Genomic DNA, 22,580 nt, shown 5'->3' on the forward strand with positions numbered 1-22,580 from the left:
AGGAGGAGGAGGAGGAGGAGGAGGAGGAGGAGGAGGAGGAGGAGGAGAAGGAGAAGGAGAAGAAGGAAAAGGAGAATGAGAAGGAGAAGGAGAAGAAGGAGAAGGAGGAGAAGAAGAAGAAGGAGAAGGAGAAGAAGAAAGAGGAGGAACAAAAAGAAGAAGGAGAAGGAGGAGAAGAGGAAGAAGAAGAAGGAGAAGGAGAAGAAAAAGAAGAAGAAGAGGAGGAGGAGGAAGAGGAGGAAGGGGAAGGGGAAGAAGAAGAATGATTATCCATTAACTTGTTTAAGATTTTTGCATTTACTCAGCCTCTTCTGCATTTACCAGCAGCTGTTCTGGCCATGGCTGCCACAAAATTGAACAGAATATGTGCTGAAAAAACACAGAGTCCCACCATGTAAACACACAGTTACAGTGGGCTAGCCAGCTGATGAAGTTCCCAGGGCACACACAGGCTGTGGAGAGGCAGCACAGAGAAAGAACCAAAACATATCAGAGCCTGTCGTGTAGCTCCCTTCACACTTAATACTTGGAAGCCTCTACTTTGCCTTCAAGGCCACACATGACCCAACCCTGCTGGTCTTGCTCACTGCCTAAACGTCTCCCTTGCTCTTCAGGCTCCAGGCCCCATCCCAGCCTTCTACTGTTACTTGAACACACTAGCTCCTTTCTGTCTCAGGACCAACATATTTGCTACTTCTTTGCCTTGATTATTTCTAGTCACAGTTCCTTCCTGTCTGTAGCCTCAGTGCAAAGGTTACCTTTTCAAAAAAGTAAATAAACAAACAAACCTTTCCTGACCCCCCTATCTAATATTTCCTTTGAATACCTGCTGCCCTCACCTTCTGATGGTGAAAAGTGTCCTTTCTGTTTTCTTGTTCGTTTATTTGCTTGTTTAGTGTTTCTCCCATTCAATTATCAGTTACAAGGAAGTTTGGTTCTATTCACCATTCTATCCTGAGCTCCTTAAGTGGAATAAAAGTTCGCAAAATGGCATTGAGGTCAGCTGTACCAAGTTTTATCTTGAGTTCCAACACCGATAGTTCATATGACCTTCAGCAAGTTATTTCACTTCTCTTAGTCCAGTTTCCTCATCTGTCAAATGCAGGTGACAATGCTTGCCTTGAAGAGTCATTCTGAGGACGACGACAGATGGTTCTTAAAATTGCTGTCCTGTGATTGGAACTCAGAACATGCTAGGTGAATGTTGAGTAGTTATACACCAGAGGGAGAGCGCCGGCAGCCCATGCCTTCTCTGAGTCCTGATACCACAGACTTTCTGCTCTAGCTTGAGCCCAACCAAATATTCTCCATGAAATAGAGAAGTGTTTAAGCTCTGAGGATGATATGAATTCCAATTGCAAACTCTCAGCTGAATTCCAGCCCTGTACTCCCAGCTATATCAAGTCACCTCAATTTAGGGACTCCACTGTAACCTTCAACTCAACACATCCAGGACACACGCATTGCCTGGCCCTTGCTACTCCTTGCTTTGCACACTCAAAGCAACTGGCAGATAGCGGACAATACCAACAGTCAACAATGGAATTATAGATTCACTGTGAAGTATCTAGTAGAAAATCACAAGACTTGAGCTAGAATTTAAATTGTAAGCCGCCCAAGGCTTTGTCCCTGCGCAGAGGACACTGAGTTCTGCCTGGGGCTTCTTGGTTGTTTCTAGAGGCTCCGTAGCAGATGGACTGGAGAAGAAGCTGCGGGTAGCCTTCTCAGAACTCACCAAGTCTCTTGCATCAAACACTGGACACAGGATCGAATGAGGCTCTGTAGTAGTTTTCTATGGCTGCTACAACAAATTACCACAAACTTAGTGGCTTACAATAACACAAGTTTATTTTTTTACAGTTGTGGAGGTCAGAAGTCTGAAATAGGTGTTGCTGAGCTGAAATCCGGGTGTCAGCAGAGCTGTGTTACTTCTGCAGCCCCTAGAGGAGAACCCTTTCCCTTGGCTTGTCCACATTCTAAAAACCCCTGCATTTGTTGGCTCAAAGCCCCTGACTCCATCTTCAAAATTAGAAACATCGTATCTTCCAGTCTCTCTCTGACTCTCCCTTCCTGACTCCATCTCACAAGGACCCTTGCGATTGTACTGAGACCACCAGGATAACCCAGGATTGTCTCCTCATCTCAAGATCCTTAACATAATCGCATTTGCAAAACCCCTTTGGCCATGTATGGTAACATATGCACAGATCTTGGGATTAGGATGTGGACATATTTGGGGGGACATTATTCTGCCTACCATAGACCCTGAGCAGAATGAGCTTGATTTGGGGGCACCAGGCTGAAACACAGCCTCCTGTCTCCCTACCGGCTCTGTTCAAAGTAGAACTCAGTACGGGCCGAGGGCTCACTCTCCTTGGTGAGCTGTACTGGCTGCTGGGGCTCTGCCGGGCCACACAGGAACCAGCCAGGCCGGGCAGCAGCCTCGAGCCTGAAGGCGGAGCCTGAGCTGCTCTGGAAGAAGGTGAAGCGAGTGGCCTCTTCACCACCTTTGTACAGTTCCTCAATGTTCACATCCTGTGGGGGCAAGGTGGATGGCTGCAGAATGAGGGTGCTGATGGAGGTGTTAGCCCTGGGGGCTTCTGGGGCTTGGCCAAAGAAGGACCTGACAGGGCTGGTTTTTACCCAAGGGACTGCCTTCTGCAGATTCTAGAGGGCAAGACTCTTGGCGCTAGGTGCAGAGGGAGATGGTGGAAACCTGAGGGAGGAGGACATGTGGACCTGGCTGGGAATCCACAGATAGGCACAAAGATGCCAGAGCCTCCCAGGGGTCAGGCCAGGTCTGCAGTGTCCGCTAGAATGGGGAGAGGCTTCTCACCTCCAGCTGTACGGAAGGCCCCTCTCCTGTCTCCACACATGCCAGGCAGCAGCTCCCTCCCTGGATCCCCAGGAAGATGGGGACCTTGGTGCGGTCCAGGCCTCTGTTAGGAAGTATGCAGATCTTCTCTAGGAGGGAAGAGAGAGAAGAGGCAAGGGACAAGCGAGCCCCAAGTTGCAGGCTCTTGGCAGGTAAAGGCTCAGGCAGGAAGGAACTGAGCATGGGCACACCTGGCCTGGCCCTGCATGCAGACTGGAGGGTGAGCCAGGACGTCTGCAGGAGTCATGCCCCCTAACTATTAGAGGCCACAGCTGCTCTCTGGCCCTTCTCACTGTCACTGGGGGCAGCTGCTGACCATCTGCTGGAGAGGAAAGGAAAGAAGAGAAGGGAGGGCCTATGGCAGATGGAGCATGGGGTGGAGGCCCCAGAAGTTCACTCACCTGCACAGCAGTTGTCTGCAACAGGATCTCCCACCAAGAGCTGGCCATCTCTCATGTATAGAGCCTTCTGGTCTGCATATTTAATTCTGAAACAGTATGACAGTGCTGATGGCCCACTCCTTTCATGCACCACTGGCCCCCAAGCCCTGCCACCTCCATGCTCTGAATCACCAACTTGAGCATCTGGGGGATTTTCTCTCCTTCACAGGTGGTAAGAGGGGAACGATCACTCCCAAGAGCAGGTAAAGGCCAGGCCAGCCTTAAAGCAAGGAAGGTCTCCCGTGTTTGTGCTTTTCAGAGGCTGTGCTTCCTGCCTTGTCATGGTTTGGGGAGGCCTTCAGAGGAGAATGGAGAGCCAATGCCCTCTGACAGAGGGGTAGAGAAAATGTTCCTGGCTTCCTGAGAAATTTCTTAGTGCGGCTCAGACGACTTTAGGATACAGTGAACCTTATCTTAAATTTTTTGGGCCTGCCCTAATTGTTTATAAATGTTTATTCTCTTTAGTACAGGGATTAATTGAGTGTATACTGAAGTGTGAGTTGCTTTTCAGGTATTTTAAAGACTTTAAAGTCATGCAGGTTATTAACTCAGTCACCTGGCTGATTTCAAAGATGCCTGTCAGCCACTGTCAGGGCTGGAGAGCTCTCATTAACCTTTTAGGGTGGAATCTCTGGACCAATTCCACCACCTCCAGGAGATTTTTTCTAGCTCAATAGCAGCTCATGATAATACCCTTAGCTAATGACTGTACATGTTTAAAGCAGGTTCACTTGCACAATAAAAATAAACTTCCAAAAAGATCCTGGGCTTGCTAACTGGCATTTCCCCTCCCACCTTGACAACCCAGATGTGACAACTCACACGCCAGCAGCATTCTGTTTGGAGACCAGAACCCAGGCTAGTTGTCCTGAAGCGCTGACATCTGTTTTGTCATTTGTGTGCTTCCTATGTATGTGTCTTGCTTCGCAGCCAGGCTGTCATCTCCTTGAGACCAGGACTGCTCCCCACCCACCTTGTCCAGGACACAACCCTGGACATTACAGGGTCCATGGGAGGAGCAGAGAAAATGCGTCCTAGAGTCCTACTTTGTTTTTCTTATGCCTCACCTCCTTCCTCAAAGGAGCTTATGACACAATCACAGACAACAAAGTAGTAAAATATAAGGAAGGATGCAAATCTCAAATGAGATGAAACGTAAGTAAGTGTTAGAAGCCCAAACTGAGAGTAAAGGCCACAGGGACCACCATCAAGATGCTGTCATTGAGATTCAGAACTGTTTCTGAGATTTCAGAAAGGCGATGGAGCGGCACAGAGGACATGCAGTCTGATTCCTGGCTCTGCTTTTTGGTAGCTGTGTGACATGGGGGAAGTTATTTACCCTCTTTGAGTCTCAGCTTCCAGCTCTATAAAATGGGGTTAATAACACTCCCCTCATAGACTTTTTGGGACCGAGATGAGGCAGTAGATTGGCTGGCATCTTGCAGGCATTCGGGAAAGAGCTGTTGCTACTGTGGTGATGATGAAGCTTAATTATGGGGCACTTGCAATTTCTAAGGTGAGAAGGAGCCTCATCCTCTGACTCAGCATTCCTTTCCTCTTCCCACGTGATCCCCAGACCCCCTGGTTGGGAAAGCAGGGACATGCCAGGACAACTTACATGTAGTATCTTGCCATGGGGAGAGAACACATTCCTGCAATCAGTGGTGTCTGGTCCTCACTGATGGGGAGGAGAGAAGGGCAGTTACAAAAGGAGGCTGGGTGAAGCCAGGGGCAGACATGCTGGGGCTCAGAACCACTCAGCCACAGGCTGCACGGGTCCCCCAGGTCATTCATCTATAATTGGCCTGCCAGAATCCACCAAGGCTTCCACCAACCCAGCAGGCTCCAGGCAGCTCTGCTTCTCCCTGACTGAGGCTATCTGGGAGCAAGTCCAGCCACCAGGGGTGTGAGCCTGGAACGTGTGTGCTTGCGCTGGTTCTGAGAAACCCGAAAACAGATTCCCCAAATAGCTGAGCCACAACACTTCCCAGCCCTGAGAGTGGGGTGGAGTGTGCTGTAGCCTCCCTCACAGTTGGAGGATAAGCCCAGCTCAAACCCAGTCCCACTGCCCTTTGGGCCAACGGGGCAACACACCCCCGCCCCTATAACTAGTCAAGGGTTAGATAACTAGAGCCCAGAGTGAAAGAAGAGAGCACAACTAGAAGGGGTCTCCAGCGGCAGTGAGGCTGGTGGGGTCCCCCCAGAGAGTTGGAAAGCATCATTCCTAGCGACTAGAAGTGCTTGGCCAAGACTGCTGAAAACAGCCCGTCCGAACTCCCCCATTCTGTTCCAGATGGAAAATAGCACTTGCGTTTTTGAGGGCAAACAATCTAAAGTGAAGATAGTGGCCCCGTGTAAATGCCAGGCCACACAGCTTCACATGACTCTGCTCCTTCCCAATGGGTTATCCTGTCCTAGAGCTCTTCCCTAAAATGATCACCCATTGGAAAGGCCAGTCCAGAATTTAGCATGGAATTAAACCCAGAGCTAATCAGAAGCTGGAAATTAGCTCAGGAAAGTAATGCAAGTATGACCAGGGCTGAGGTTTACCGAGTGGATCTGATTCTTACCAAATAAGAAGGGAATAGAGAAGAAAAAATATACGAAAGCAGAAAATGAGAGAAGAGAAAGGAAGAAGGCAGGTGGAAGAAAGTAATAGGGATCAGGGAGGAATAGAGTAATGCTGGGGGACCTTGCGGAGGCAGGTGAGGAGGAACAGGTGGGTGCTGAGGGCACGGCTTCCAGCCACCTCAGCACTCAAGTTCCAGAAACAGGACTATAGCCAAGGTGGCTTTTAGTACTGGGTCTGCCACTGTCACTTTGGACAAGTCATTTTCTCTCCCCAGGCCTTGGGGTATGACTTTGAGACTTAGAGTGAAGGATAATAGGGACTGACAAGTGCAAACTCTGGAGGGACGTTGGCACTGTGAATCAAAGTCTTAAAGCATTCTGTATACTTTGTGATTGCATGTGTTTCCCTTACTCTTAGGGAAAATAATGGATTGCCCAAATGTTTACTTACAAAAATGTTCACTGCATAATTTTTTACAGTAGTGAGAAGTTGAAAAAATCTAAATTTTCAGTAATAGATAATTGGCTAAGAAATTATGATAAAATTCAATAAATAAGGATGTATGTGTTTGTTAAAGATATTGTAGAAGCCTGTTTTATCACATAAAATTTTTCAAAATATATTAGGTGAAAAATGCAGATTATAAATCAAGTGTACATTATAATTCCATTTAAATCCACACATAGAGAGAGACACATACATAGAAACATTACTCGTGTTGTTGCACCACTTACCTATGGCTTCATGAGTAATTTTTTAAACATATCAACAATTTTCCTGAAGTGAACATAAATTTCCTTTGTAGTATCAAGTAAGTTTCAACATTTTTTAAATGAAGTGTTCAGTTAAAGTCATTTGCTCCTAAATGTACCTGCCCATCCGCATCACCTGGGGGACTCTGTATAATTACTATTTCCTGGGCTGAAGGTTCTAATTCAGTAGGACTTGGAGTGATTCCAGCAATGAGCCAGGCTGCTTGGGAACTGGTGTACTTTCATTCTTCACACTCATTAATACATATGTAAACCACCTGCAGCCTTTCTTGTTAAAATAGAGATTCTGATTTTTCAGACCTGGGCTGGGGCCTGAGACTGTACATTTCAAATATGCAACCAGGTGATGTCAAATGCTGCTGGTTCCTCCTGGCCAGCACTTTGAGTCCTAAAGGACCAGACAGTCCCCCAGTACAGATAACTCAACAGCATCATGGTCTCAATGTAAGCCCACTTGGTGATGGGCTCCCCTTGGCCAAACCACTGGGGCTTCTTTGGTTGTGGCAGTAGGACAGTGGGCAGTGTGGTAGCTGTGCCCAGATCTAGGTGGGGCAGACTAAGTGGAGGGACCTGGGTGAAGCTGGACAGCAAGCTGATGACTCCCACTCTGGGTCAGTGTCAGCTCAAAGAGCTGGAAGGAATTCAGTGCTGGTCCAGTCCAGCTGGATCCCATGGGCCCTAGAAACCTCCCATTCTGGCACAGTCAAAATGTACAGTGTCTCTCCCAAAGGCTCCCCTATTCAGCTCCCTCTGCCTGGGTTCTGATAGATTGTGATGAAGTGAGTAGGAGTAGGAAGCTAGTGTCTAGTCCATTAGAGAGCCTGGGTCTTGGTGCTGAGCCTCTGCTGTGTGCCAAGTCCTTCCCAATGTGCCACATGCCTCATCCCCAAAGCTTCCCCTCCCTATTGTCCTCAAATGACTTTTCACTGAACTTCAGTCTGTATCCCTCTTTTCTTCCTCTCATTTCTCCCTGGACATGGCATCTGGCTGTCAGACCTCCTGAATTCACCTGTCCTGGCTCAAGCACCCCTATCAACTAAACTTGGGCTTTCCCCATGTTCTTTTGCACAACACACTGTCCTATCCTCACCTCATTCTCCTGCACAGTATCTATGAGGGACGTTCTCTCCAAGACCAATATTAACTTCTGTGGAGCTAGATCCAAAGATTCTTTTGATTCCTTTGATATTTGGTCATTGCCTCCTTGGAACCCTTGACATTGAATGACTCCCTTCACACCTCTTTCTCCCATTGTAGATTTCACCTCCTTCTGGGACCACCCCTAAGGCTAACAAGGTCCTAAGCACTTCTATTTCACATCATATGAAGCTGCAATTCGTTGACTTCTACAGCTGCAATGATCATCTTGGGCTACTGCCTCCCAAATGCAGACTGCACATTCCACTTTACCTCCTGCAGCCTACAGGACAGCTCACTTTGGACATCCTGCTGACATCCAACCAAATATATTTAAGATTAAGTTAATTATCTTCTCCCAGCCCACACATTCCTCCCAATTTCATCTATTTCATTGTCATAATATTCTTCTCACCAGTGATATTCAAAACCTGAGACTCATTGACAATATCTCCCACTTCTCCTGACTCAATGTCTAACTTATCAAGTCCCTATAGGTTCTTTTTTTAAAATACAACTTTGTGTTCTTAATCACCATTACTACTGTACTTGTATTCCTGGTTTTTCTACCTTTCATTCATTCCAACCTATGTGAGGAATCTGCACCCACGTTCTAAAGGCTTTTTTCACCACATCCCTGCCCAGCTCTAGAATCTACAGTGATTGACTATTTTGCTACCATTTGACGCTGATTTTCTTGTGTGATAGCGTCTCACTTCTCCATGGACACCAAACCACGCCTCCTGGCAACATAATTCCTTTCTTATCTTCTCAGTGGAGACACTCACAGGTGTCCCATTGTTCTCCCTGCCTCAAAAGTCACCCCCTCTCATTGTCATCCATTCAGATCTTTTGATATTAAGATCACTGGAGATGATATCAATATAGATGGGTTCAGTATCTAGTTCTATCAAATTAATTACCAGTGCAGAGTTACAGTTTAGACATACGGGGTTATGTCTTTTAACCTCCAATCCTCAGTTTCAGCATCTATAAATTCATGGGATTAGATCATGTGGTTATGAAGGTTCCTTCTAGGCCAAATTCATGGGATTAGATTATGTGGTTATGAAGGTTCTTTCTAGGCCAAACTATTTATAATTCCATGAGTCAGAGTTTAATGAATCTTTCCCTTACTATTGTAACTCTACTCTGAGCTCCTATTAAATTTTACTGTATTATTTATTGTTGTACATAAAGACATTCGTTTCCCTTATAAAAGTTAATAAGATCTTGAAGTCATGAAGCATGGCTTACAGCTCACTTGAAGCTCTCTCCAACCACCCTAATTGAAATACCCTGGTCCTTATGGCCAGGACATAGAAACACACACAGCAGACTTTGACTAGAAAGGCTGAGTCCTAGACCTAGCTCTGCTACCAATTTATCTTGCCACCTTTTATCCCTGGGCCTTCAACTTATTATCATTGGATGGAAAGATTGAGTAAGCTATCTTTCAAAACTGTTTTAAGTTGCACAATACAATTTTATGCAGAATTCTAATGATTGTATAAAGGATAAAGGGCACCTGCTTTGCTGACACAGGAAGCAATGGAGACCTGCTAGTATTTCTCTTGCCTACAAAGAAGACACTGAGGAGCTCCGAAGGAGCAAAAAATAAATAAATAAATAAATAAATAATAAATAAATAAATAATTTTTAAAAATTAAAGAAAAAACAACTCTTAAGCTTCCACCACAGTTTGAATACCACTGGCCCAGATGGTTTCTTTTGAGATGACTTTCTAAAGTCAGTAGTTCTAAGGAGTTAAAAAATCTTGATTTGGCTTAACCTATTCCTTCTCCTCAAATCCCTTTATGTGCTCCTAAATGTTTTTGATGTCCCACCATGTTCTATGAGGGGAATATCTTGTTACCTAGACAGCTTGCCAGGAGGAGTGAAGGGATAGAGGGCCTATCAGAGATATTGACAGGAGAGAGCAGAAAAGAAAGAAAAGAGAGAGAATACTGCCTGTGCATCACTGACCTGCAGATCCCGGGTGCCTGGAACCCTTATCCCTGGAGACTCCAACTGACCTCTCCAGGGCATTGCACTGTGTTTATACTCTCTGCACTGTGTTTATACTCTCTGGTAAGGGTGGGTCAGGGCTGCACCAATCTCTATAATTGGCTGCAGGACATGAAGGAAGAAGAGCCTGGGGATTTCACAACGTCTTTGATACAGTATGAATAATAAGATGGTGGGAATATTAACGAGCATTTGTTGAAGGGGGAGAGAGTCTTCCATAAAGCCTTGGCAGAAACAAGATATGGGGCCCCTGCTCTGTACCTACTGTCATTGACTATGTTATTAGTGGGTTTGCAGCCAGATAAACAGTGCTGGGGTCAGACATCTTTGGTGCCCCGTGAGGCTCCATCCTAGGCTTGAAGAGCTGGTGAATGCAAGAGAATGTCTGGCAAACCCAAGGACAGAATGAACTCTGATGCCTGAATCCGGGCTGTGGCCAGACAGCCAGAGTAAGAGAAGGGGCTGATAGCACTGTGAGTGTGGCTCTGTTTGGAAAGATGAGAAGGGAGTCTCTGCTTTTCAGTGGGTTTAATTAGTTGGTACCGGCTTGATGGGACAGAACATCTAAGGAAACCCAACTGCAAAGATACTGACCTCAGATTCATCCTGAGACTGAGCAGCCATCATGTGCCATGGGAAATATGACAGTGTGAGCAGAGCACACAGGAAAGAACACTCAGGTCTCTAATTGACATTACTTGACTCAATTCACCCATCCATCTACCCACCCAGCCACCCATCTGTCCATCTATCTGCCCATCTGTCCATTCTTCCATCCATCCATCATTCATCCATCCATCCATCCACCCATTTGCCGGTCCATTCATCCATCCATCCACCCTTCTGTCCTTCTGTCCATCCATCCATCCATCCATCCATCCATCCATCCATCCATCCATCCATCGCAAGGGTGGAGAAGCTTAGGTGTAATGTTTTCTGGAAACTAACAACCTTATTGTAATTCTTCCTCTTTGGTCATTTGCAAAGTTCCACCAAGGACTTCTTGAGGAAGTGGGATAGGTGGGTCTAAGACTCAGATGCCTACAGGATGAGAAATGAGAAAAGATGGGCTGAAATGGGACCAGATTTCTGCTTTCTGAGGCCAGTGATCATTCTTCTTCCACTCTCCCAATCTCTCACCCTTCTATAGGAAGAATTAAAGCATGAGTTACTATGTCAGGCAAGCAATGAGTGTTTACCCAGCATTTACACTGCTGTGTGACAAAGACATTCAATACACAGTCCCTGTTGTTAAGTAGTTTTACAGTCTAGCTGAGGAACTAAGTCATAAACACTTGAAAGGATAATTAAGAAGACCAGACTCTCTAAGCTGTGGGCCAAGGGCATGTTGGAAACAATAGTGTCAGAGAAGCTCCTTGGGCAAAAAAAATCTTAGAATTGAAAGGACTTTAGGCCGGGCGTGGTGGTTCACGCCTGTATCCCAACACTTTCGGAGGCCAAGGCAGGCAGATCACTTGAGGTCAGGAGCTCAAGACCAGCCTGGCCAACATGGTGAAACCTCGTGTCTACTAAAAATACAAAAATTAGCCAGACATGGTGGCATGCACCTGTAGGCCCAGCTACTCAGGAGGCTGAGGCAGGAGAATCACTTGAACCTGGGAGGCAGAGGTTGCAGTGGGCCAAGATCGCACCACTGTACTCCAGCCTGGGCGACAGAGTGAAACTCCATCTCATAGACATGGAATCATAGTCTCCCTCCAATTGGAGAAATCTGGCTATAGCATCCCTGAGAAATTGGTTAACTAGGCTCTGCCTCAACACCTCCAGGGTCAGGGACCACACAACCTCTTGAAGAAGCACTACCAATGTTTGTGGTCTTTGTGGTTAAAATATGGGGATCATATAGGAAAAACAGCCTCCACATAATTTGCACCCATTGGTTCTGCTTGTGTGTTCTCGAATTACACAGAACAAGCATGTTCTTCTAAGTGGAAAGCCTTTAAGTGCTTGAAGAGGGCTCCCTGTGCATTGCTTTTTTCAGGATAATACTTCCCACATTGTAGCCTCTTCCCTACAGCCTGACCTTGGAACATTCTCTGCTCCTCAGTGTCTGCAATTGTACAAACCCCGCATGATGTGAGTATTGCATCTCTGTAAATACAGGTCCAGACCAGTGATTTATAACAAAATTGCAGAAATCCAAAGCCACTAACTCTTTTTCACTTGTATGGTCATGATGTCCAGCCCGTACATTCCCGAAGGAGGCATTTTATATTCCACCTTTTACTACTGACTTTTGTCGGCTCATCCTGGCTAAAGCTCTTCTGAGTTCTGTCATTCTACAAATGAGGAAGCAACAAATTCAGGCTGGAGAAACCTTCAAGAAGGGGGTGGAATTTAAGCTGCTCCCTTAAGGGTGGGCCTGTTTAGATGGGTGGAGAAGAGGGAGAGAATATTCCAGGGTGGAGAAATAGTTTCCACATTATATACTCATTGTGTTTTCATTATGTGTCAAGCATTATGCAAGGTGCTGAGAGACAAACTTATACGTCCCTAACCTTAAGGTCATCCCAGGGTCCACAGACTCCAAGTTAAGGTACTACAGTGCAGGGAGGTGGGCACAAAACATTGCCAGATCAGAGAGCTGGGGGGGTCTCAACTCAGTAAAAGCTTCTTGGAGGAGGTGACATCTTAGCAGGGTATTGAAAGATGAGAGATTTATCTAGGCAGAGAGGATGGATGGAGGACCCAAAAGCAAAACAACACAAGTTCTGGGCCCATGGACAAACAGAGTGTGAACAGGGTCTGAAACACAGCCTGGCATCCAGAGCTCATGTTCTTGGCAGCCCTGAGAGGCCTGGGGTACGAGCTGTGCTGCCTGTTGCCTGAGGACTTCAGTTGAATCTGGGCTGGAGCTGGCGAGGCCCATAGAGGCAGCCCCGTCTGTCCCGGCCACCTCCTTGCTAGTGCCTCAGTGGACTCTCAACCTACCAACCTGGTCCGACAGGCGAGGTGCAGGTGGAATACCTGGGGCTCAGATATGGGCTCCTCCTCTGGCTTCTGCTCCCATTCCCCAGGGTTTGGGTGGGGACACTGGAGTCGATTCCTGGCACATAAGACTAGAGGATCTCAACCTTGCAGAACCAGGTGATTCAACAAATGTTGTATTATTGGCTTTTAAATAGAATATTTGGGTGAATGAAGGATAGTTGTTCATTGTGAGAAAGAAAATAAAAAGTATTGGAAAAAATTGCAATAACAAAACGAATGCATTTGTTTCTCTTTCTTTGCATATTAGTTATCTATTGCTGCATAACACATTAGACCAAAACTGAGCAACTTAGAACAACGAACTTTGATTATCTCACAGAGTCTCTGCTTCTAGGTTCACTCATGTGGCTGTGGGCAGGAGACTTCATTTTTTACCACATAAGTCTCTTTTCAGGCCTACTCATAGCACGGCAGCTAGCTTCCCCCAGAGCGAGTGAGCCAAGACAGACTGGGGGGCAGTGGGTGGCAGAGAGAGAGAGCGCAAGTAGAAGCTGCAGTGTCTTTTATAACCTAATCTTGGAAGTGGCAGGCCATCACTTCTGCCATATTCTATTAGTCACGAAGACAACTCTGGTACACTGTGGGAGGGGATACACACAGAATGTGAACACGAGGAGACAGGGATCATTTTAGCAGCTGTATTCATTTTCGAGAGCTGCCAAAACCAACTATCCTTGGTGGCTTAAAACAGTCGAAATTTATTCTTTCTTCATTCAGGAGGCTAGAAGTCTGAGATTAAGGTTTCAGCAGAGCCGTGATCCCTCTAAAAGCTCTAAGGAAGAATTCTTCTTTGCCTCTTCCAAGCTTCTGATGGTTGCCACAATCCTTGGTGTTTCTTGGCTTGTGGCCACATCACTCCAATCTCTGCCTTCGTCTTTACATAGTCTTCTTCCCTGCATCTCCTCTGTGTCTCTGTGTCCTCTCCTTTTCATACAAGGATACCAGTCATATTGAATTTAGGTTTACCTTCATCCAGCATGACCTCGTCTTAACTAACTGCATCTGCAGAGACTTTATCTCCAAATAAGCTCACAGACCGAGATTCCAAGAAGGATGTGAATTTGCAGGGGACACTCTTCAATCAGTACAGCAGTCTTCTTAGAGACTGGATCCCAAGCCTTGCAATCCCAGGGTCTGTGATCCTTCTAGGAAAGAATTACCAGATGATTTTTGTTCTCTAAGTTCCTTACCCAGGAGATTCCAGCCACACAAACTCATCACAGCCTTCTCCTCAGTGGCTTTGCTGAGATCTGTTTCCTGATCACTACTACAACAAACCAGAGCAGCAGAGCTCAATTCAGTTTGAATTTAACTCTGGGGAAGTGGAGGCTGAGGGCAATCAGAGATGATGTCTACTCTGGTTACCTCAAGATTAATTTCTTTTCTTGTTATTATACAAGCAGTTGATCTTCATCGTAGAAAAATTAGGAAATGCAGATAAATTAAAAGAATTAAAAGAAAAATCACCTATACTGCCACCACCCTGGCATTGCTACAATTGAAGTAAACTCTTCCAGACCTTTTTACTATGAAGCAATATATAAATAGGTATTTTTAAATTAAAATAAATTGCAATATATGCCACTTTGTAAGTTGCTCTTCTCAGTATGTCACGAGTACTTTTTCATGGGACTAGAGACCAGCATCTGGGATTTTGATTGCATCTTGGGTTTTTAGAAAAGGATCGGCATGCCCTGCTTATTTTTTATCTTCTGAGCTCGAGCCATTTCCTCTGACATCACCACCTCCTCAGGCCCACAGCAAGAGGATGAGGGTAGAGATAGAAAAGGTAGCATATGACAGTGTCAGGATTAAAGGGAAGGGGGTGGGGCTGGGCCGAGGGCCATGGATCCCTAACTCTATGACCACCTCCCTCTCCTGCACAATGGTGAGTGACAGGACTTCATGTGGAGAGCTACTGATCCTGTAAGGCTCAACTGGGGACAGATTGGCCTGTGGGGCTCAGGGTAACACTGGTCAGTTACCATTAAGTAGGAATGATTCCCACCACTCCCCCACCCAACCCCCATAGAAATATTTTCATGTTATTCCCAGTTTACCCCACATGGTTTTTACAAGGTTCCACAGCAGTAGCACCATCCGGCGGGGGAGGACCGTGGACTGAGCTCCAAATCTCAGAATTTACCCAAACTGGGAACCAGAAGAGAAGGTGGCCAGGTGCCCAGTAAGTCAGAGGTGGGGGTCCTGAGAGCAGAGAGAGTGATCGTCCACCATGGGTCTCCTCCACTCACCCCTCACCCGAGCTGGTCTGCCCAGGGAGTTCTGGGGGGCATATTGCCCTAGTCACACTGCTGGAAGTAGAAGTCTGTGATGGGGGCATTCCAGCCGGCATTGTCGGGAAGCTGGGTGAGTCTGACAGGCTGATCAGCTTCAGGCACCGTGCACAGGAACCAGCCCGGGTAGGCGGCCGACTCGAAGCTGGAGGTGAGCCCCATGTCCCGCCGGTAGAAGGTGAAGCTCTTAGATTCCTTGGCACCAAGATAGAGCTCCATGATGTTCACTGGCTGCCGGCAGAGGAGGGCAGGGCAGGTGAGGGCAGAAGCAGGGGCAGAGGGAGGGCTGGCCAGGGTCCTTAGGGAGGAGGCAGAGCTGCCATCAACAGAATCCCGCCAGGCCGTCCCACAGCACCAGGGCTGTGGGCTGCCCAGCTTCAGTGGGCTCAGCATCTGTGGCTCAGTCCCCAATGAGGATGCCCCAAGTCTCACCTCTAGTGTTAGAGTCGGCTCCTGCCCCGCCCCACATGACAGGCACTGGCTTCCACCCTGGACGCCCAGGATGACGGGGGACAGGCTGGCATCCAGCCACCGATTGGGGACCACGCTGATCTCTTCACCTGTGGGAAGGAGGCCAGATCAGGGCCCTGGATGCCTTTCCCTCCTTCTGCCACTGGCCTGGGCTCTGGGGCACAGGACTGCTGTGAGACGGCCTGCCCCCAGGCTGGGCAGAAGGGAGGCCTCTCAGCAGCTGTCATGACATGGCCTCTCCTGTCCACTGGCCCAGAGCGGACATCAAGGCATGGAAGCACATTGTACCACCTCCACCCCACCCTCTAGTTCAGGGTCAAATCTTCAAGCCTCTATACCCCAAAATAGATGCAACCCCCTCCTTTAAAAAGGTCCGTTGGGTCTCAGGCTTTTTTCTGAAGCCTGTCTTGATGAGCTCCCCTTTGGAGGTGTTTGGACAACTTTCTACACCCTGTGAGGCTGCTGAGAGCAAAAGAGGGTCTCATTCCTCTCTGTACATCCCCTCACCACCCACATACATCAGACACATATATGCACACCCCAAATACACACACAGATACATGCATGCACACATATACATATACACACATGCTCACACATTCATACCTGCATTCACACATACATGGTTATGCACAGATACATTCATGCACACATATGCTTACACATATATGCCTCCATGTACACGTACATACACCAGTAAGCACACACATACACATATGGCCTAGCTGAATATCTACCTGGCATCTGTGCTCAGCATATGTGCGCCAGGTGGGCAGGTGTGAACTATTTTAGAGAGGGGCCTGTTGCAGTGCGTGGGGCAGAGTGAGCAAGCAGGAGGTCCAACAATGCCACCTGTTCTCTGGGTCCCTCCACTCTGAGTGACTGAGGATCTTCAGAGAGCAGAGGGGACCCAGGGTGGAGAGGCAGAATCTGACTCCCATATGGGAAAAAAGGTGTAGAGAGTTTACTTTAGTTCTCTGCTTGGTACTGGCTCCCAGGGAATTCAATGCTTGACCTAAATCCACCTGTAAGGGAATGACAAGACAAGCCTCTTGGAAAACATTCCCACTTCTGCATAGAAGCTTCAGGTGGCCCCAGAGCCTGTGTCTTCACTTTGCTGAGAGGTGTGGTATTTTATTTGCCTTTGCTTAGAGGCTGGTTTGTGCTGCCCGCATGCCTGGGCTCTGTAGGCCTATGCTCATCTGTATGACTATTCTAAGCCCTCTTCAGGTCCCCTCCCCTCAGAGTGTATAGAGACCAAGGAAAGTGGGTCATGTTTCATCACCAACCTTTAATGACCTTCCCTGCATGCAGCCCTCCAGCTAGAAGCTGGTTATTATGCAGATAAAGAACCTTCAATGCCGAGTCCTTCATTCTGAAACATCAGGAAGGGGTGAGGACTACATTAGGGGGAGGGCGTACACTCCAGCATGCCTTCGGTCCAGAGAACACCCTGATCTCAGGCATTTTGTCTCTCTTTCTTCCTACTGTGCCAGAAGTAACAGCACAGCCTTCTCTCCCAGCCCTGCTGGGCTCATGCCCTACCAGAAGGATGACCCCACAGTCTCCCACTGGGGTCTGTGGTTTGCTTCTTCACCCTATTCCACCTTTTCTGCCCCAACCCATCTCCTATTGGAAGAAAAGCTGCACAGCGAGTCAGAGCCCTAGGTTCTTGCCCCAGCTCTGCCTCCAGTGCTGCTGAGTCACAGCAGACAACTCTCTCGCCCACTCTGGGCCGAAGCCTCCCCATTGCTACACTAAGATGATGGGTTGGATAACACCCAAGCTTCTTCCAGATTAAAGCTTAATTCTTCAGTTCTTCAAGATACATGTATTTCTATTTGGCCGTATATTCCTTACTAAGTGAGGAGTTTCTTTCAATTTAAATTTCTTTTATTTTACTTTTCAAAGTTGTTTCTCATCTATGAACTCAGTGGATTTCCTGACATCCTACGAGGAGAAAGGTGTATCCTAAAGTGGGTTTCTCCAAAAGTTATATGGGGGAAAAGGAGGCAGTATAAAAACTGGGTCGATACATGGCTAAATATGATTCAACAAGTTGCCTTACTTCAGAAAGTCTCAGAGTCACTCATATGCTGAGCTGTACTGTGGTTCTCTCATGAGAGGATGTAGAAAGGAGAATTCCCTGCATTTACTTGATCAGAGAGCTCTACTGTGTAAAGCATCTCCTGGATGCCTCTATGGGCCTCCTCTAATAGAGTCCCATAGAACACACTGTGGGAAGTGCTTTATTAGACTGAGAGAAAGGGCCACTCTCATCCTTTGTTGTAAAGCCCAGAGCACGGCAGAGTGTCTGGCTTGGTACATGCCAGTGGGTGGACAGACTGACTGATGGCCATGGGTTTTGTTTTATTTTTATCCCCAAAGAGCAGCAGGGCAGTAGGAGTACAGAGTGGGTGAGCTGACATTAATTCGCTGTGCTAGGGGTCAATGGCGGAGCTCTGAGCTGGGATCCTGGCTCCCTTTCCCATCTTGGATAGACTTGGCTGCAGCTCTAGACTGGGTGGTTCACTTGTCCCCCTCAGCATCAGGGAACCCTTGTAAGATGGCTTGCCCCAGTCCTGGCCCTATTTGAAAAAGGCTGGGAAAACTTTTCTAAGAGCAGTGAGGTGCTGGTCACAATTTCCCAGCTGTAATGGCAGCCCCTCCCTTCCTCCCTCCTGCTCAGAACTGGACAACGGGTCTATCCAGAACTCACTTCCCCCAGAGGACCTCCGAACCAGGGCCTCATACACTCACCGGAAGCACAGCGCCCCACTCAGGACCATCTTGAGCTCCACAGGGTGTAGACTCCCCTATTTTGGAATAAACAACAGAAAATCATGGAGAGAGACGCTGAGTTGGCTGGGGTCTGGGGAGCAAGAAGCCACACCAAGCCCCCCAGCATATGAACAGCTTCCACAGAGCAGATTCTGGGTCTGGGATAAGGAGACAGCTCCGGCCCCACCAGTGCCCCAGAGCATACCTCAGAATGTTCCTTTCTCCCGGCAGGAACTGTGGAGTCTGCATGTTCCTGCAAGGATGCCTCAGCCTTTTAAGTAAGGCCTAGGGAGGGGCCCTGAAACTGCCAGGACCTGAGGAGGAGCAGGATTCCCAGCGTGATTTCACACCACCCTAAGTCGCCAGACACACTTGCTCCTCATTATCTGTCGTGGGGAGGGAAGTTTATGGAGACAGTTCCTTCTAGCAATTTTGAAGAACTTCCTTGAGGCTTTCCAGCTCTTTGTGAGCATTCTGCTTTTGCATCTCAGGAGCTTCCAGACCCTAAGAGTCAGTGCCCATGGCAGCTCAAGGAAGGCATGACTTTCTTTCCTCCTTGCCTCTCTCCCTTTCTTCCTTCTCTCCATCTTTCATTCACTCACTCCATCCCTCTTCCCTTCCTTTCCTTCTTTCCCTCCCCATTTCCTCCCTTCCTCCCTCATTCCCTTTCTTCCTTACCTTTTTCACTCCTTCCTTCGCTCCTTCCCTTCTCCCTCCTTCCTTCCTCTGTCTTTCCTGCCTGCCATTGCCGGGCCTACAGGAGATACTGGAGGTGGGACTCTCCTGCTTAGGGAATGTTCAACCTACATGTTCATTGTAGAAAAACCTGAAAATCCAGATCAGCCACAATGAAAAATGTGAATACTTGTCTTTTCTGAGTGCATCATCAGAAAACCAGTGACAACACTTTTTCCTCCCCACACATACACATGTAACTATAGACAGCTTTCATACAACAGATTCACAAAACCTGTACTTTTTCCAACCTCATTTTTTCATGTAGCAAAATAGCAAAATATCTTTCCATACTAAATATGAATGATGACATGCTTGAATAGCTGTATAGTATTTAATTGTATCACTGTAACATTATTTATTGAAATTTATCCACTGTTATTTGTCTTTCATATATTTTTCTCTTTTCTTTGCTATTGAAAATCATGTTGTGACAAACATCTTTGTATTAACATCTTTGCTCATGTATCTGATTATTTCCATAGGAAGTAAAATCTAGCTCATGCCATCTATAATTCTGTAAGTGATCTTTCCTGAATACCTAATTGATAAGATAATATGTAATTGTGAAGCAGTTAATGCAGTTTAAATACCTCCATGCACTCTCTGTGATGGATTTGAAATAAAAGTAAGAGTCAGTGCACAAAAAAAAATTTAATTATATCTTGAATAACACGGATAAGTATTTATTAATAATTTATTGTTAAAGCATACATTTTAAAGAAATGGTATTCAGACATATGAGCCAAGAGGTCCTACAGGTGATTGAGAATAAATAAAATATCAAGTTGTTCAAAAGACAGAAAATAATCTATGATTTTCACAATGCCACTAATAAGATAGACAGTTTTCAAAAAATAAAATTAATGTAGAAACTGCCTTGTACAAAATTATTAAATTACAAATTGACCAAATAGAAATGACAGTTGAAATAAGATGAAATGAGACAAGCCTGGCCAACATGGAGAAACCCCACCTCTACTGAAAATGTAAAAATTAGCCGGGGTGGTGGTGCACATTTGTGATCCAAGCTACTCAGGAGGCTGAGGTGTGAGAATTGCTTGAACCCGGAAGGCGGAGGTTGCAGTGAGCCAAGATTAAGGCACTGTACTCCAGCCTGGATGACAGAGCAAGACTCTGCCTCAATAAATAAATAAATAAATAAATAAATAAATAAAAAATAAATAAATAAATAAAATGAAAGGATGACTGTGTATACTGTCAATATCATATGAAAACATTATCAAACAGTCCTCACCAACAATAAGTTCTCTCTGGACCTATCTCTTTGCTTGACTTACTAATTAGGTCCCAGCTCTGTGAAATTAGCCAGGAACTAAAAGAACATTGATAAATTACACATTATTCCTGTCTGATAGAAAAGATAACTCCAAAGGGTGCACTTTTATTGCCTGACAAGTCAAAACTGTCTTTAAAAACGTAACTTAGCCAACCTATTTCAGCCTTTATTTATTGACTGATGGTGTAAACCTCCATTCCCTGAACTATCTTTTGATAATTAGCTTTATAATCTTGGTGATTCCCTCACTTATGAAAAATAGTAAATCTTTGACACATGCTCACTATATGTTTGTATGAGAGTCAAGTTTTGAACTTTTGAAAAATAAACTTTGGCACTACTAAAGACAATGCCACGAATTCACACACCATGTGTGACTGTTTTAAAATATATCCATGCATTCTTGGAAACTTCATCTTTAAGAAGGTGATATGGTTTGGCTCTGTTCCCACCCAAAATTCATCTTGAATTACAGCTTCCATAATTCCCATGTGTCATGGAAGGAACCCAGTGGGAGGTCATTGAATCATGGGGACAGGTCTTTCTTGTGCTGGTCTCATGATAGTGAATAAGTCTCATGAGATCTGATGGTTTTATAAAGGGGAATTTCCCCACACAAGTTCTCTTGCCTGCCATCATGTAAGACATGACTTTGCTTTTCCTTCATCATCTTCCACCGTGATTGTGAGGCCTCCCCAGCCATGTGGAACTCTGAGTCAATTCAACCCCTTTCCTTTATAAATTACCCAGTCTTGGTTGTGTTTTTATTAGCGGCATGAGAACAGACTGATATAGTAAATTGGTACTGGGAGTGGGGTGCTATGTTACATGATGAACATGGCAGCATCATAAAGGCATTGCAGTTTCCTCCTAGCTCTTAGATCACTCACCTGGACAAAGCCAGCCACTATGTGATAAGGACATTCAAGCAGCCCTATGGAGAGGCCCACGTGGTGAGAAACTGTTTTTTCCTGCCAACAGTCTGTGAATGCACAATCTTAGATGCAGATCCTCCAGCCCCAGTCAAGCCTTTAGATGAATGAAACCCTGGCTGACACCTTTCCTGTAACCTAACGAGACACCCTGAGCCAAACCCTCCAGCCAAGCCAGTTTTCTCATTCTTGACTCTCAGCCTTTGTTAAATAATAATTTTTTCTTGTTTTAAGCTGCTAACTTTGCTGATACTCTGTTACACAGCAATTGGTAACTAATACACCTTGACATCACTACCGGCACTTTGGCACTCTAACAATTTGCCTGTTACCCAGCAATTTGGAACTGGGTAAAAGGCAGAGGTTGGAACAGTTTGGAGGGCTCAGAAGAAGATAGGAGGATGTGGGAAAGTTCAGAACTTACTAGAGATTCACTGAATGGCTTTGACCAAAATGCTGATAGTGATGTGGACAATAAGGTCCAGGCTGAGGTGGTCTCAGATGGAGATGAGGAACTTGTTTGGAACTGAAGCAAAGGTGACCCTTGTCATGCTTTAGCAAAGAGATTGGCAGCATTTTGCCCCTGACCTAGAGACCTGTGGAACTTCGAACTTGAAAGAGATGATTTAGGGCATCTGGCAGAAGAAATTTCTAAGCAGCAAAGCATTCAAGAGGTGACTTGGGTGCTGATAACATTCAGTTTTATGTATTCACAAATATATGGTTCGAAATTGGAACTTATGTTTAAAAGGGAAGCAGAGCATAAAAGTTTGGAAAATATGCAGCATGAAGATGAGATAGAAAAGAAAAACCCATTTTCTGAACAGAAATTGAAGCTGGCTGCAGAAACTTGCGTAAGGAAAGAGGAGCCAAATGTTACTCACCAAGAAAATGGGGAAAGTGTCTCCAGGGCATATCACAGGCCCGGAGGTCCAAGAGGAAAACATGGTTTCATGGGCCAGACTCAGGGCCTTGCTGCTTTGTGCAGTCTCAGGACTTGGGGTGACTTGCATCCCAGCCACTCCAGCCTTGGTTAAAAAGGGCAAGGCTACAGCTTGGGTCATGGCTTTAGAGGGTGTAAATCCCAACCCTTGGCAGCTTCCACATGGTGTTGCCTGTGGGTGCACAGAAGTCAAGAACTGAGGTTTGGGAGCCTCCGCCTAGATTCCATAGGATGTTTGGAAATGTCTAAATGTCCAAGCAGAGGTGTGCTGCACGGGCAGAGCCCTC

At 46.2% G+C, this 22,580-nt stretch overlaps 2 protein-coding genes across 3 annotated transcripts; both read right to left on the reverse strand.

Annotated features, from left to right (window-relative positions):
• Positions 1-1,822: 1,822 nt before the first annotated feature.
• Positions 1,823-9,830, reverse strand: IL1F10 (interleukin 1 family member 10). Of its 2 annotated transcripts, XM_025354580.1 has the most exons (5): positions 9,784-9,830; positions 4,934-4,993; positions 3,277-3,362; positions 2,837-2,964; positions 1,831-2,535 (listed from the first exon to the last, which is right to left on the reverse strand). In XM_025354580.1, the coding sequence occupies exons 2-5, from the start codon at positions 4,963-4,965 to the stop codon at positions 2,323-2,325; spliced, it is 459 nt and encodes a 152-aa protein (XP_025210365.1). In that variant the 5' UTR covers positions 4,966-4,993; positions 9,784-9,830; the 3' UTR covers positions 1,831-2,322. The 2 variants fall into 2 exon arrangements, with proteins under 2 accessions (XP_025210364.1, XP_025210365.1); XM_025354579.1 differs by lacking the exon at positions 9,784-9,830 and having other exon boundaries at positions 1,823-2,535; positions 4,934-5,385.
• A 3,232-nt stretch (positions 9,831-13,062) lies between these two features.
• IL36RN (interleukin 36 receptor antagonist) lies at positions 13,063-19,161 on the reverse strand. Its single transcript, XM_025354536.1, has 5 exons — positions 19,062-19,161; positions 18,363-18,418; positions 16,892-16,977; positions 15,564-15,691; positions 13,063-15,362 (listed from the first exon to the last, which is right to left on the reverse strand). The coding sequence occupies exons 2-5, from the start codon at positions 18,389-18,391 to the stop codon at positions 15,138-15,140; spliced, it is 468 nt and encodes a 155-aa protein (XP_025210321.1). The 5' UTR covers positions 18,392-18,418; positions 19,062-19,161; the 3' UTR covers positions 13,063-15,137.
• Between the last annotated feature and the right edge of the window lie 3,419 nt (positions 19,162-22,580).

The sequence above is a fragment of the Theropithecus gelada genome, chromosome 13, assembly GCF_003255815.1.
Source record: "Theropithecus gelada isolate Dixy chromosome 13, Tgel_1.0, whole genome shotgun sequence".
NCBI lineage: Eukaryota > Metazoa > Chordata > Mammalia > Primates > Cercopithecidae > Theropithecus > Theropithecus gelada.

Bases quoted from the DNA above. Each gene is read 5' to 3' on its own strand.
- IL1F10 (XM_025354579.1), bottom strand. From the start codon at position 5,109: ATGAATGACCTGGGGGACCCGTGCAGCCTGTGGCTGAGTGGTTCTGAG. The intron at 3,363-4,933 runs GTAAGTTGTCCT...ATACTGTTTCAG, and splicing joins CCCATGGCAAGATACTACAT to AATTAAATATGCAGACCAGA. The intron at 2,536-2,836 runs GTGAGAAGCCTC...TTGCCCCCACAG, and splicing joins GGCCTTCCGTACAGCTGGAG to GATGTGAACATTGAGGAACT.
- IL36RN (XM_025354536.1), bottom strand. From the start codon at position 18,391: ATGGTCCTGAGTGGGGCGCTGTGCTTCCG. The intron at 16,978-18,362 runs GTGAGTGTATGA...CTGATGTTTCAG, and splicing joins AGTGGGGCGCTGTGCTTCCG to AATGAAGGACTCGGCATTGA. The intron at 15,692-16,891 runs GTTGGTGATGAA...TCCTTCCCACAG, and splicing joins TGCAGGGAAGGTCATTAAAG to GTGAAGAGATCAGCGTGGTC.